Source organism: Felis catus, chromosome B2, assembly GCF_018350175.1.
Source record: "Felis catus isolate Fca126 chromosome B2, F.catus_Fca126_mat1.0, whole genome shotgun sequence".
In the NCBI taxonomy this organism is placed as follows: domain Eukaryota; kingdom Metazoa; phylum Chordata; class Mammalia; order Carnivora; family Felidae; genus Felis; species Felis catus.
The window spans coordinates 44,354,342-44,367,984 of record NC_058372.1 but is presented as its reverse complement, the minus strand read 5'-3'; the positions used below and the strand labels follow the sequence as shown (position 1 = coordinate 44,367,984).

The window sequence follows — 13,643 nt, the reverse complement described above, 5'->3', positions numbered from 1 at the left end:
CCAGAATTAATGTCTCTACTGCACAGTGGATTGCAAAAATGCATAAATCATTAGGTAAGTGTTCAAAGTATGATGGGGGAGAGGAAAGGTATCAGTTAATTGGAGAACTTACCGCAAAGGCTTCCCTTCAAGTTTCCTTTTTCCTTCCATTTGCATCTGAACCTTCACTAGATCAGTTGGGTTGGCTAAAAATTGGCCAACAACACCAGCCATCATACCTCCAATCACTGACTTCCTAATTATGAAAGGAGATACATTTTTAATAGTTTCTATGAATTTCACAAATTTTGTAGCGAACAGTACCAAGCTGGTACAGCCCCTGCATAGGGGACTTCAGGCAAAGCGCAGAAAATGATAGACCCAAACAAATCACAGGGGAAGGCAGATGGTTTGTCTGTTTACTGAAGGGAGGGTTAAAGGACTAGAAGGAGTTGAAATTCAAATCTGGTTTCAGGGGCCTTCCATAGCCTGAAATTCAAAGGAAGGGCAGTTGCTTCAAAGACATAAATACGTGAACTGACCATTTAATCGTTGCTTAATTCTGACCACAGGGAAATAAAAATAGCATAGATGTAATCAGTCTAACAGACAGAAGCTGGTCAAATTTTGTAAACTACTATTTTAGTAGTTGCAAAGTTAAAGGGGTTTGAAAACTTTCCTCTCTTTGAAGAAGCTCTCTCTGTCCCTAGACTTTCTTCTCCTCGCCTCCCAAAGCCAATAGCGATCATGTCTAGACTACTGCACTTAAACATGCTTTACCTTTTCTTAGGAGACAGGGGGTATTTTCTTTCCTTTTACTCTAAAACAATATTAGAAGAGGTACAAATGGGTATAGAGTAAAAAGGGTGCCTATCACCAGTTCCCCTCCTCTGAAATAATCACAATTGCTAGTTTCTTATGGTGTCCTGGACATAACAGTAATGCATTCACTGAATGCTTATTATGTCAGACACTGTTCTAAGCATGTTTAAAAACATCATTTCATTCTTATGTCAAACCTATGATATTAGTACAGCTGTTACGTTCTCTTCACAGATAAGGAAACTGAGACATAAAAGCAGTTAAATGATAAATCACACAACTAGTAATCAAAGAAATTAATTAGAATTATCTTTTAGCCATTACATTAAGCTATTAATGGGAATATAAGTTATTATATTATATATTATATATAAGTGAGTGGAACATATATATTATATATAAGTGAGTGGAACAGCCAAGATATAACGCCAGGAAGTCTGAGTGCAGACCACCCAGTCTTTCTTTTTTTTTTTTTTATGTTTATTTATTTTTTTTTATTTTTAAATTTTGTTTTCAACATTTATTTATTTTTGGGACAGAGAGAGACAGAGCATGAACGGGGGAGGGGCAGAGAGAGAGTATGTTTATTTATTTTTGAGAGAGAGAGAGAGAGACAGACAGACAGACACAGAGTGCAAGCAGGGAAGGGACAAGAGGGGGGCGGGGGACACAGAATCTGAAGCGGCTCCAGGCTCTGAGCTGTCAGCACAGAGCCTGATGTGGGGCTTGAATCCATGAACTGTGAGATCATGACCTGAGCTGAAGTAGGACACTTAACCGACTGAGCCACCCAGGAGCCCCTGGACCACAGAGTCTTAAGCATTAAGTTACAACTGACGGTGCACACACAAACATGTATGTATAAATACTCCTATTGAAAGGCATAAATGTAGAATGCCAGGCTGTATGCTGTTTCACACTTTGATTTTTCCCTAATAATATCTTTTAAGATATATTTTTCCTAATACTGTATCTCAAAGGTTATCAATTCATACAGAGCTGCCTCGTTTAAAAAGATTGTTTCATAGCATCCCACTTTATGGACACACCACAATTTATTTAAACGGTGTAATGTTTAAAAAATTTGAAGATTTACAGGACGTTTGATAGGCCCTGCCAAATTATCTTCCATAGACTTTATATCAATCTCCACTGCCACCAGTGGCCTACCAGAGTGCCTGGTTCTCACGATCATGAACATAGTACACCATAATTGTCTTTCTCTGTGAGAATCTCATAACCATGGCCTCCTTGGTAATTGTGACATAATTCTAATTCTTTAGGCATCTGTCTCTATTACTGTGTGCTCAGTGATGGCAGGGACTGTATCTTTTTCATTACGATAGCCTCAGTATTAAATACAGAACTGGCATGCCATGATCCTTCAATAAATACTTAACTGACTGAATTAATTGTTCGGACTGGGTCAAAGGACATCAAGCCCATCCACCCTGAGAGGTGACTTCATAGTGAAATATTTCCTTTGAACCCCTTATCTATATCTTTCTCTGCTGGGGGGGGGGGCGGATTACAAAATGCAAGGACTATTAATCTATTCTATCACTAGTTCTGGGAAAGCAATTAGTGTAACTTAGTACATTACACTTTTTAAAAAACAGAGCCAACAGATTTCATCTGGAAGGTGAAATTCTGCTTATTGCCCTTTCCTTACAGTTGTGACTTCGACTTTTTTTTTAGGCCAGGAAAGATATTATTACAGACATCATTATTGGTTAGTCATATAAAACGTACCTCAGTCTTTCAAAGCTCTGCATTATGCTTTTCTGTATAAATATATCAAAATTTACCCACTTCCCAATTGATATTTACTTTTTTTATTATTTTATTTTTTTTAGATTTTCTTAACGTTTATTTATTATTACTGAGAGACAGAGAGACACAGAGCGTAGCAGGGGAGGGGTAGAGAGAGGGGAAGAACAGAATCTGAAGTAGGCTCCAGATTCTGAGCTGTCAGCACAGAGCCTAACACGGGGCTTGAACTCAGAAACTGCGAGATCAAGACCTGAGCCGAAGTCGGTCGTCTAACCAACTGAGCCACCTGGGTGCCCCGATATTTACTTTTTTAAAAAAATTACTAAATGGGTGATGGGCATTAAGGAGGGCACTTCTTGGAATGAGCACTGGGTGCTATATGTAAACGATGAGTCACTAAATTCTACTCCTGCAATCAACGCTACACTATATGTTAACTAACTTGAATTTAAAATTTAAAAATATATCTAATTAAAAAAGGAAAAAAATATACTATTCTCAACACTGCTACAGTCGATATCTTTGTGTGTGTGTGTGTTTATGCATTGGTACAAGTATTTCTGAATGTGATTATATCATAAAGGAAGAGTTGCTGGGTCAAAGGATTACACATTTAAACATTTTAACAGAAATTTTATTCTCAAAAAAAGGCTCTCTAATAACTTATATTCCCATTAATAGCTTAATGTAATGGCTAAAAGATAATTTTGATTAATTGCTTTGATTACTGGTGAGGTTGAACACTTTACACGTTTAACAAACACATAGTTTTCCCTTTGTGAATTTTGCCTGTTGATATCCTTTCCCTGTTTTTCTTTGCGTTTTTATGTTTTTAATTTATTTACATTAAATTTACTTATAATAACCTATTTTTCTGTTTCTGTTATAAACACTCTAAGTGATATGCACTTACATACATTATCTCATCTAATCGTACAAACACAAAAGCCTGATGGTAGGTATTAGTTCTACAGCTAAGAAAACTGAAGATAAAAACGATCAAGTAATTTAATCAGCTTCCATATATACTAGTAGAGCAGGAATTTTTGAGCCTCACTCTGTCTGACTCGAAAGCTCTTTCCTCAGTAGAAAGAGGCATAAAGGAGGTGCTCTGTAAGAGTTCTTTCAACATTAAAATATTAAATAATATATATAAAACCTTAATATACATATGTACATGTTTGTTTTATGCTGTATGCAGTAAACGCTCAATTACTTGAATTTACATTGTAATTATTCTTTATTTTAAGCCTATGACAAGGCAGTTGTGGCATAAATGTACAATTTTATATGTCTCTGATGGGTAAACATGAAAGCCTCGGGGGCAAGAGCACAGACTATTTTCTTTTTTTTTTTTTTTTTCAACGTTTTTATTTATTTTTGGGACCTAGAGAGACAGAGCATGAGTGGGGGAGGGGCAGAGAGAGAGGGAGACACAGAATCGGAAACAGGCTCCAGGCTCCGAGCCATCAGCCCAGAGCCTGACGCGGGGCTCGAACTCACGGACCGCGAGATCGTGACCTGGCTGAAGTCGGAAGCTTAACCGACTGCGCCACCCAGGCGCCCCCAGACTATTTTCAAAACAAAACTTACCAAAGAGGATAATGCTTATCTTCACTTTTGCCAAACACAACTTCACGGAGATGTTCATAAGTGACCATGCGCCCTCCAGAGTACACTGTGTAAAACAGATCATTGAAAACGTGAATTCGGCTACATGTTTAATAAGACAAGAGGATGTTTTGACCTGAGCTAGTGGATCTCTTTAGCTGTATCTTTCCCTCATGCGCCCTATGCTTCAAACACGTGGGTTTTTCTTGATGTTGCTCTAAATGTGGCATGCATCAAGCCTCAGGCCTTCTCACAGGCTGGCTGATCTTTCTTGAATGGATTCTCCCTTCTCAGCTTTGCTAACTCCTCCTAGTCCTCCAAGATTCAATTCAAAGAACATGTTGTCTAAAAAGTGCTCTGTTCTAGACTGCCGTTGCACCTGCCATGTTTCTCCTCTGTTCTCCCAGAACTACCCAGGCATACATCTAATAGGACTTTTATCACATTAATTGGAGATTAACTTGGCTTTGTTGCTTATCTTTCCATCAGACCGTGAGCTTTTCAGGGCAGGCTTTGTGTGTTTTCATTACTCTGTGTGCCCTCTCAAGGACAGAGCTTGGTACACAGCAGGGATTTTCCTTGAACAAACACGCATTACCTTCATCAGATGACTTATTATATTAAGGTAATTTTTCAGTCAAGTATCAAACATATGACATGAATCGTAACTGGAAAGCCATATACGATGATCAACAAAATACAAATGAAAAGAAATCAGAACAATCATGGGAAGCAAAGGAGAAAATTAAAAAAAAAAAAAAGAATGGAAAATAAAAATCATTAAAATCAGTACATGGTATTCACAGAGAGCACTTTTCGTGATATTTCAGGAAGTCTGATCAAGGGTTTTAATGTATGCAAAAATATACGAAGCACCAAAACACCAACAGTCTCTGTACATACTTCTGGATAGCTCTTGAAGAATACACTCTTAACTTACTCATCTGAAGAACTGAAACTTTAAAAATAATAAGCTGGTGAATATTAAGTCTGGACACTTTTCTGGTCAAAGGTCCCTACATATTTGAGGAAATATTATGAATGTGGAGGAGTAAAATGCCATGTCTGTCCTACCTCCTTTGAAACCAAGTTTTACGTTCTCCCGTCCACAAGCTGAAAACCTAACAACTATTATGTTTGTGAGTGCCACTTTAGAAGCAGGGCAGAAAAGCATCTTCACTGGCTATGACATAGTTACAACTATTTTCCTTGAAGAATGGCTGAAGGCCCACACAGGTAGTTAGGTCGCCTTGGAAACTGAGGCAAAAATCAGCTGTACTGCAATTACTCCATTGCCAGAATAGGATTAGTCATCCTTGTTTTCTTTCAGAGTTACCTAGTCTGTAACATATGGGACAGAGACTAGCGAGATTTGGCATTTAAGTCAAATAAGTTTTAATTTGCAAAGAACACGAAAAATTTAAATTTTGTGTTTTAAAGTTTCCAAAGTAGAGAAGTGTATGGATTATTCATTTCTTTTCTTAAAAATCTTCAAATGGGGGGTGCCTGGGTAGCTCGGTCAGTTAAGTGTCTGACTGCGGCTCAGGTCATGATCTCGCGGTTCGAGCCCTACCATGGGCTCTGTGCTGACAGCTCAGAGCCTGGAGCCTGCTTCAGATTCTGTGTCTCCCTCTCTCTGCCCCTCTCCTCTTCATGCTCTCTCTCTCTCAAAAACAAATAAACATTAAAAACATCTCAAACATGTAGAAGAAGTAGAGAAAATAACTCCCTCTATATCCTTGAGATTGATCAATTGCTAACATTTTTGCCATATTTGACTCATTTTTTTCTTTCTTTTTTTAAATTTTATTTTTTTATTTTTTAAAATTTATATCCAAATTCGTTAGCATCTAGTGCAACAATGATTTCAGGAGTAGATTCCTTAGTGCCCCTTACCCATTTAGCCCATCCCCCCTCCCACCACCCCTCCCGTAACCCTCACTTTGTTCTCCATATTTATGACTCATTTTTTTCTTAAAGTCCATTACAGACATCATGACAGATCATCCCTAAATACTTGTATGTGCATTTCTAAAAATTTAAGGTGATTGTTCCTTAATTGCCTTAAATTGGTAGTCAATTTTCTTCTTAAGAGAATATATATTCATTTATCACATTAATAGGAAAAAAGCTACTGGTTTTTGGACACGGCTAAACACAAAAGCAGAGGACACAAACACAGCACTCATAACAAACTTACCAGATGGAATCAAGATAAATACCTACGTGTCTGTAAATGGCAGGTGTCACTCCTTGCCAAAGCTTTAGGAAGCCTTCTTCTTGAACAATCCCTAGGGCTGTGCGCACCATGCCCCTATAGGGAGCCGACTCTCTTGCACTGTCTCCCAACCGAGCAAGAGCCGCTTCTCCTTGCATTTGGAGTCGAGTTTTTGTGAGATCGAGGGGAAAGGTTGCTAACAAAGAAAAGCAAAATGAGGGGGAAGCCTGCAACATTCAGAGAAACCAACAAAAATTCCAAAGTTCTAAAGTCATAGGTCTAATGTTTTAGTCACTACAAGATGGGCGGTTCTCAAATTTTAGAGTACATCAGAATCAGCCGGGGAAATTGTGAAAAAGTATTTATTTCCCAGCCCCATGCTTATGGATTCTCGGTAGGTTGAGGGGGGTTAGAAATCAGCTGATTCTTATGCACTCCCAAATTTAAGAGTCATTGTCCCAGATTACCCCCCAGATCACTGGGGGTGGGGGGTAAGTGACAAGATCTGGGCCTTGTTTACTCAGAAATTTCAGCCTAAAATATACTTCAGTCCTTAATTTTTGCTTTCCCATAGGATTAACTTCAGATATTCACATTCTGTGATGCCCCCTTGACTGCAACCACGATTAGGACACAATGTGATTTTTAGAATACTATACTACTTATGACAGGTTCCTAAGAAATGCAGGTGAGCTGAATTCTATAATTTCATGGGTGATGCTCACTGACCCCAAGTTTGAGATATGGAAGATGTAATACAGAGTTTATAATGTTGTCTTTTTATACAAGGGCAGCATGCTCAATATACTTTCGATTAAGGCACATACTGAATCGTTTTTCCAGCACTAAGTTTTATGTATGGCCTCCTCACAAGTACCCACTGTACTTGAAAACAATTTTTCTAATAATTATATTTTGAATTCAAGCTAGACATTTTACCTTGAAACGATGAAGCTAACTGGCCCACATTAGGAAGATCAAGCTCATAACTTTATAGGCATAATGTCTTGAATAACTTAACCAGATTCAGAGAAGCTCATGCACATTATTGACATTACATGAGTCTTTTCAATGACCACCGCCTGACACAAAACCATAGTTACGCTTTTTCTAAGAGAAGACAGTAGGGGGGAAGGGAATATTAAATCTTACCACTGGTCTTTGGACAAAATATCTTGCTGATAGTTCCCCTAAAACAGAAGTCGTTTGCATGAAGAGAATTTAAGCCATGCTTTCTTAACATATGAGCCCCGAAAAGTCTTATGATATAGGCACGTCTATACCATGTGCCTCTCAAAATAATTTTCGTTTACTTGCTGGTTACTTAAATAACGCTTCAGGTTCCGATCCTAAATTGTTTTGTACTCAAACCATCTCATACTCTGATTTCCCCACCTCTCATGCCCAGCCCCCACACCATTCTCCACAAATTTTTAACAAAAGGAAGGGTTCTGTGCCAAAGCCATTGGTCACAGGGGGAAACTACCAAGTTAAAAAACAAACCAGCAAACAAACGAAGTGCAAATACCTAATTCAGCAATCTGATTTTGCATGTTTTAAAAAGCCGATGAAGTGTATCTCAGTAAAAGCAATGAATAACAAAAATTTCCCATCAGCTTTAGAAAAGAATGAAGAAAACATAGAGGGTCCAAAGGGCAAGAGTGGAGGAGCATAAAGGGCAAAACAACAGACGGTGCTGGCTCTGCAGAAAATACAAAATAATACAAACACTCATTTCACAAGAGGACAAACTACCATTGCTTAATGGTAACACATCAAAGCTGTTGTTCCCCCCTCCCCCCGCAACAGGCAAGAAAATGAAAGGGTACTCTTAAAATGCACAGAGAAGGCTTCAGAGGGAACACATAGGCACCCCGCTTACAAAATCCTTGGAAAGAACGCCACCTGCTCATGCAAGGGCATCCGAATTCTCTCCAGGTGGTCTCGAGTGTTCTCTGACTTGCTTATGCATATGTAACTGTCCATCTTCTACGCTTTTATGGTACTTGATATTTTCATTATTAATAATTAGCACAATGGAACTGTCTGTCTCTGCATGTGTCCCTACCCGCCTGTAAGGTCAGGATTGAGTCTTTTAAGCTCTATCACCACAGTCTAGTATTGTAGCTATTATGATAATGTTGCAATTAATAAGTGCCCCGCTTTGGACTTAGCATTTGACTTCTCAGAATCCTGCAAGGTAAACACAGTATAGATGAGCTAAGCTCAAGGAGGACAACTGACGGATGTTGAGTAGACGATCCGTAAGTGACAGGTTAATAACGTTAAGTCCCACAAGTTGGTTCCACAACTTGGACCCAAAAGACAATGATCTAGTGAAGCTATGTAGAATATGAATCAGATGATCTCAATAAGGATGAAAAGTGGATTGTGTTTTTATTAGAAGGTCATCCTCGCGGAAGGGAAAAGGATTCCTACAGAGGAATGACCGCTCATGAAGCTTCCAAGAGTAGACACTCAGGCACAATGGCACACCTCTGAGGGAGACGAAATTGTTAGGAAAAGACCTCGGTGACCTCCAGTCCTCCTCGCAAGGCCGGCCTTGCCCCCGCCCTGCCACATCTGCCAGGCAGGTGTGCAAGAAGAGGGCGCAACCCAGCCGGCCGAACACCCCCGTGCCCCTCACCCCCACCCCCAGCGCGGCACCTCGACGACTCGCGGGGGAGGCCCAGGCGAGGGCGGCCGGGTACCTAGCTCGGCCACGGTAGCCGCGCAGCCCGACAGAAGGAACTTGCTCGCCCGGGGCCATCTCTGGGCGAGCGGCAAAAGCCTCTCCTCATCCTCTGGAACCGACATTCAGCAGCAAGACAGGACGACAATGCACCCCTTCTGGCCGGCGCCCCGCGCCGCGGCTGGCCTGCCCCTCTGCCAGGGCGGCCCGTCCTCAAGCGGCGAGCGGCGGGCCGGGGACCATTTCCCTCGCTCGGCTCAGTCAGGCGGCCCCGCGAACCTGCAGCCTTCCTAGCAGCCCCGGCTGCAGCGGTCCACCGGACTGAGAGCAGAACAACAACGCGAAGCCCACGAGGCTTCTGGGAAATGTAGTCCGCCGGGCTGCGCGCCTCTTGGGCGCCATTCTCCAATTGGCCGGGAGCTAAGCTCCCTCCGCGCCGCCGGCCCCGGTCTCCATGGCAACGGCGCAAGTTCGCCCCGCCCTCCACCCCGCCCCACCCGCGCCCGTTCGGTCCAGCCCCAGCGTTTGGTCCGGAGTGGCCAGGGCAGGAAAGACAAGTGGAGGTGGGAGGAGGGAGCGATGCTGCAAAAGTCATCTAAAAATTGGGGCGGGGAAAAGAGGCTACAGTTTAGAAGACAGACAAACTGCGGAAGTTGTAGCAGACAAGTTGGCAGGTCCAGTAGGTGCACCCTCCCAAGAGGGAATGAGCAAGTGCCACGGCGGCAGGATTTTTACCTTCTCTGATTGTGGAAGGCGCTAGACAAAAACATGGAACTAATTTCCCCAACAGTGATTATAATCCTGGGTTTCCTTGCTCTTTTATTATTCTTTCAGCGGAAGAATTTGCGTGGACCCCCGTGCATAAGGGGCTGGATTCCTTGGATTGGAGCTGGATTTGAGTTTGGGAAAGCCCCTCTAGAATTTATAGAGAAAGCGAGAATCAAGGTATGTGGCCTTAGCAGGTGGGGTTTGCGGAGGAGGTAATGTTTTCTTTTTTATTTTCTTTCCCGGGTTCTCAAATGCAATACTAGAATACGGAGAACATACCTAGATCCACAGATAAAGACGATCATTACTCAACTATTGACAGCTATTCCTTATGCAAGATTTTTCGAAATAGATTTTTATCGATTATGAACAGATTTTTATCAACTCGTAGCTGCCCTTTTGGAAGTAGATACATAATTTATAAATGCTAGTTACTTCACCGTAGTTTAAAAGTTCTAAGTGTATACACATTAGCTAACAACTTGCAATAATTCAGAAACACAGAAGTGAAATACAGTTAAATTAAATTTATGAAAACGTGTCGTAAATGCGTGTCCGAACTGAGATTAACGCCAGGCTGCTGTAAAAATTGCTTACAAACGGTCTTTTCAAATTTAGCCTGCGCTGTATTTTCAGCTGGTGTTCTTATTTGATGATGATGAGATCCATTTTCACTGCATACTAAGATTAGTAATGTTGTTGTACGAGACGTTTTTGTCCTTAAAATAGCTTTTAAATACAGTGTATCTTTCAAAAACAGGATATAAGTTACTGCCAACTTTTTCCCTTTATTGCTACCAGTGCTTCAGGGTGCATTGCTGTATGTGTGTCGTGTGGTTGTGCTGTTGGCACTTATCCAGTTGTTTCCTCAGAATAAATTCCTAAAAGTGGAAGTGCCTAGTCCAGTGACATAAATATTTAAATTGTTTATATTATTGTGTTACCCTTGCAAAAAAAAAAATGTAACAATATACACCTTTTCCTTTGAGTGTTCGGGATTGCCTACCTCCTCATATTCTAGCCCACTCTAGATACCATAATTATTGAGAGCCAGATATAGGAAAAATGATATCTTAAAAGAATGTTTCTTTGTTTCTGGTAGCCTTTCTTGGGCATATGATTTTAATAAATTTTAAGGAACGTTTTCACTGGCTTGTCTCAGAAGGTCAAGCAAGGTCAAAAAGATTATTGTTTTCTTCTAAAAGTTGTGTGATTTTGTATTTTACATTTAGGTCTATGATCCATTTTGAGTTATTACTTTTGTGTGTGTGTGTGTGTGGGGGGGTAAGAGTCAGGGGTGAAGTTAATTTTTTTCCCCAATCTGGATGGTCTCGTTGTTCTAATTGTTCCACTCTCCTTTCCTCATTGGTTGCCTTTGCAGCTTTTCAAAAATTAGTAGTTGACCATATACATGTAGATCTATTTCTAACCTTTATATCCTAGTCCATTGATTTATATGCCCACTCCTTTGTTACTAGTACACTGTCTTAAATACTGTAGTTTTATAGTAAGTGTTTAAACCAGGCAGTGATAGCCCTCCATATTTCTCTGTAATTGACTTGGCATTCAAGATTCTTTGCATGTTATTATAAGTTTTAGAATTGGCTTGTCAATATGTATCATAAAGACTGCTGGAATTATGATTGGAAGTTTGTTAAATCTATTAGGAAATTAGGGAGAATTGACTTCATAATAATAAGTCTTCAAAGCTATGAATACTGTCTATCTCTCCATTTTTTAGCTATATAATTTCTTTCAGAAATATTCTGTAGTTTTTTGTGATGCGATTGTTAGTTATTTTAAGTATTTTATATTTGGAGGCACTCGTGGATAAAATTGCTTTAATTTTTGTTTTCCAGTTGTATCCCGTTGAAACATAAAAAATACAATCTGTTCTCTTTATGTTAACTTTATTCCCTGTGACTTTGCTAAATTCACCCTATTAGTTCTACTAGCTAATTTGGAGATTCCTTAGGATTTTTATACATAAACGATGTGTCTTATAAAAAGATAAATGTACTTCCTTTTTTTCTGATCTTTATGCTTTTTGTTTCTTTCTCCTATATTATTACCATCAGTAGGACTTATAACACGTTGTTGACTAGAAGTGGTGAGACTAGACAAGCTTGTCTTTTTCCTAATGTTAGCGAAAACACGTTCAGTATCTCACATTTGAGTGTGACGTTAGCAGCAGATTTTTCAAAGGTGCCTATTTCAGTCCTGACCTTCAATCCATACCAAGAATTCACAGATGCCACCAGGGAATTAAATAGTGATTTATTACCTGTTCATCTTCTCCTAACTGCCAGTGAAATCCTTATCTCACCTGGTGCTACCTCATCCTACACCAAAACAGAAGCCTTTGCATTTGTTTTAAAAGCTGCAAAGTATTCCCTAAATTATAGTTTCCTTCAACAGTGACTTAATAATTGACATACAGTAGTTTGTTTCCCATTTGTATGTGTGAAAATGTATCCATAGAATGAATGATCAGATTCAAAGTATAAAAGCATTTATAATTTAGAGTGAAGTAGGAAATCTTTTGAGAGTGTTTTGAGCAGAGGGATGATGGGATTTGATTTAAATCTTAAAGGTTCACTTTGGCTGCTCTGTTAAAAACAGGACTGTAAGAATAAAAGAAGGATCATTTGAAGGTTCTTTGCAGTAATTCAAACTTGAGGTCAAGTGGTTTGGAGATAGCAGTGGAAACTTGAGAAGCGGCTGGGTGTATGTTGAGGGTGGAAGCAGCAGGATTTCCTGGTTAATTGCACGTGGTGTGTAGAAGAATGCGAAGGGTCCAAGATGGCTCCGAGAAGTTTGGTCTGAGTAGCTAGGGAATGGGAGTCCAGTGAGATCGCCATGATTGCAAGAACTCACTGGAAGGGAAGACGTTATCAGGAGTGCAGCTTTAGATACATAGGAGTTTGGAATGTTGACATCCAAGTGGAAATGCTGAGTTAAGTAGTTGGATGAATGAATTTGGAGTTGCAAAAGACGTCCCGTGATGCACAGGTTCAACCTCTTTTGCCTGTCTTCTATAGCTATCATTTCCCCTAAAATTCTTTTCACATAATTCTATTTAATATTTTTTGCATTTCTATATTGTATTGTCTTTAGATTATTTCCTATAGTCTCCTTTGTGCTTCTTGTAATTATTATCTTTTATTTAGAAATGTCTTTATTGTTTCTTCCTTTCCTCAGTTCCTTTATCTCCTAATTTTCCTCTATTGTCTGGCTGTTTCTTCCATGGCTTCTTATGTTTCTTCTTTGCTTATTTCTTTCACCGTTGGCAAAATTATTAGATTAATTTTTTTTATTCAAAAAATAATTTTGCATTACAGGTTTTAGGTGCCCTATGGCAGAATGTTTTTGGTGAGTTACTTCATCTGTAAGGAAGTTCTGATGTCCTTTTTTGCCCTTTTTTAAAGAATTTTTCTTACAGTGGTGACGTTCTCCTTTTTTGTTTAACCATATTTTTATTTATTTATTTTTTTACCATTCAATTATTTCTGAGAGACAGAGAGAGACAGAACATGAGCAGGGGAGGGGCAGAGAGAGAGAGAGAGAGGGAGACAGAATCCGAAGCAGGCTCCAGGCTCTGAGCTGTCAGCACAGAGCCCGACGTGGGGCTCGAACCCAAGAACTGTGAGATCATGACCTGAGCCCGGATGCCTAAGTGCCTCCATTTAACTGTATTTTAAGGTGTTAAGTTGTCTTGGACCAGCTGTCAGCAGGAGGTTTTGGCTGGGGGCAGTTGCTTTCCAGGTTTCTTGACAGAGC

General features: G+C 39.9%; 2 protein-coding genes across 12 annotated transcripts in view; one reads left to right on the top strand and one right to left on the bottom strand.

The window, feature by feature from the left end:
- SLC25A27 (solute carrier family 25 member 27) overlaps positions 1–9,436 on the bottom strand; it is a 31,399-nt gene extending 21,963 nt beyond the window's left edge. For 4 of the 9 annotated variants that reach the window (XM_006931783.5, XM_003986215.6, XM_006931784.5 and 1 more), the window contains exons 1-4: positions 9,115–9,434; positions 6,408–6,599; positions 4,168–4,252; positions 113–235 (exon numbers count right to left, since the gene is read on the bottom strand). In XM_006931783.5, the coding sequence (XP_006931845.1) occupies positions 113–235; positions 4,168–4,252; positions 6,408–6,599; positions 9,115–9,220 (506 nt within the window). In that variant the 5' untranslated portion in view covers positions 9,221–9,434. Of the gene's footprint in view, positions 1–112; positions 236–4,167; positions 4,253–6,407; positions 6,600–7,555; positions 9,036–9,070 lie in introns of those variants that run through there. The other 5 variants (XM_019830683.3, XM_019830679.3, XM_019830680.3 and 2 more) reach the window with 4 other exon arrangements.
- A 202-nt stretch (positions 9,437–9,638) lies between these two features.
- The window catches only part of CYP39A1 (cytochrome P450 family 39 subfamily A member 1), a 95,689-nt gene continuing 91,684 nt past the window's right edge, over positions 9,639–13,643 (top strand). For all 3 annotated transcript variants that reach the window (XM_003986216.6, XR_006597807.1, XR_006597808.1), the window contains exon 1: positions 9,639–10,040. In XM_003986216.6, coding sequence (XP_003986265.1) covers positions 9,864–10,040 — 177 coding nt within the window. In that variant the 5' untranslated portion in view covers positions 9,639–9,863. The remainder of the gene's footprint in view (positions 10,041–13,643) is intronic.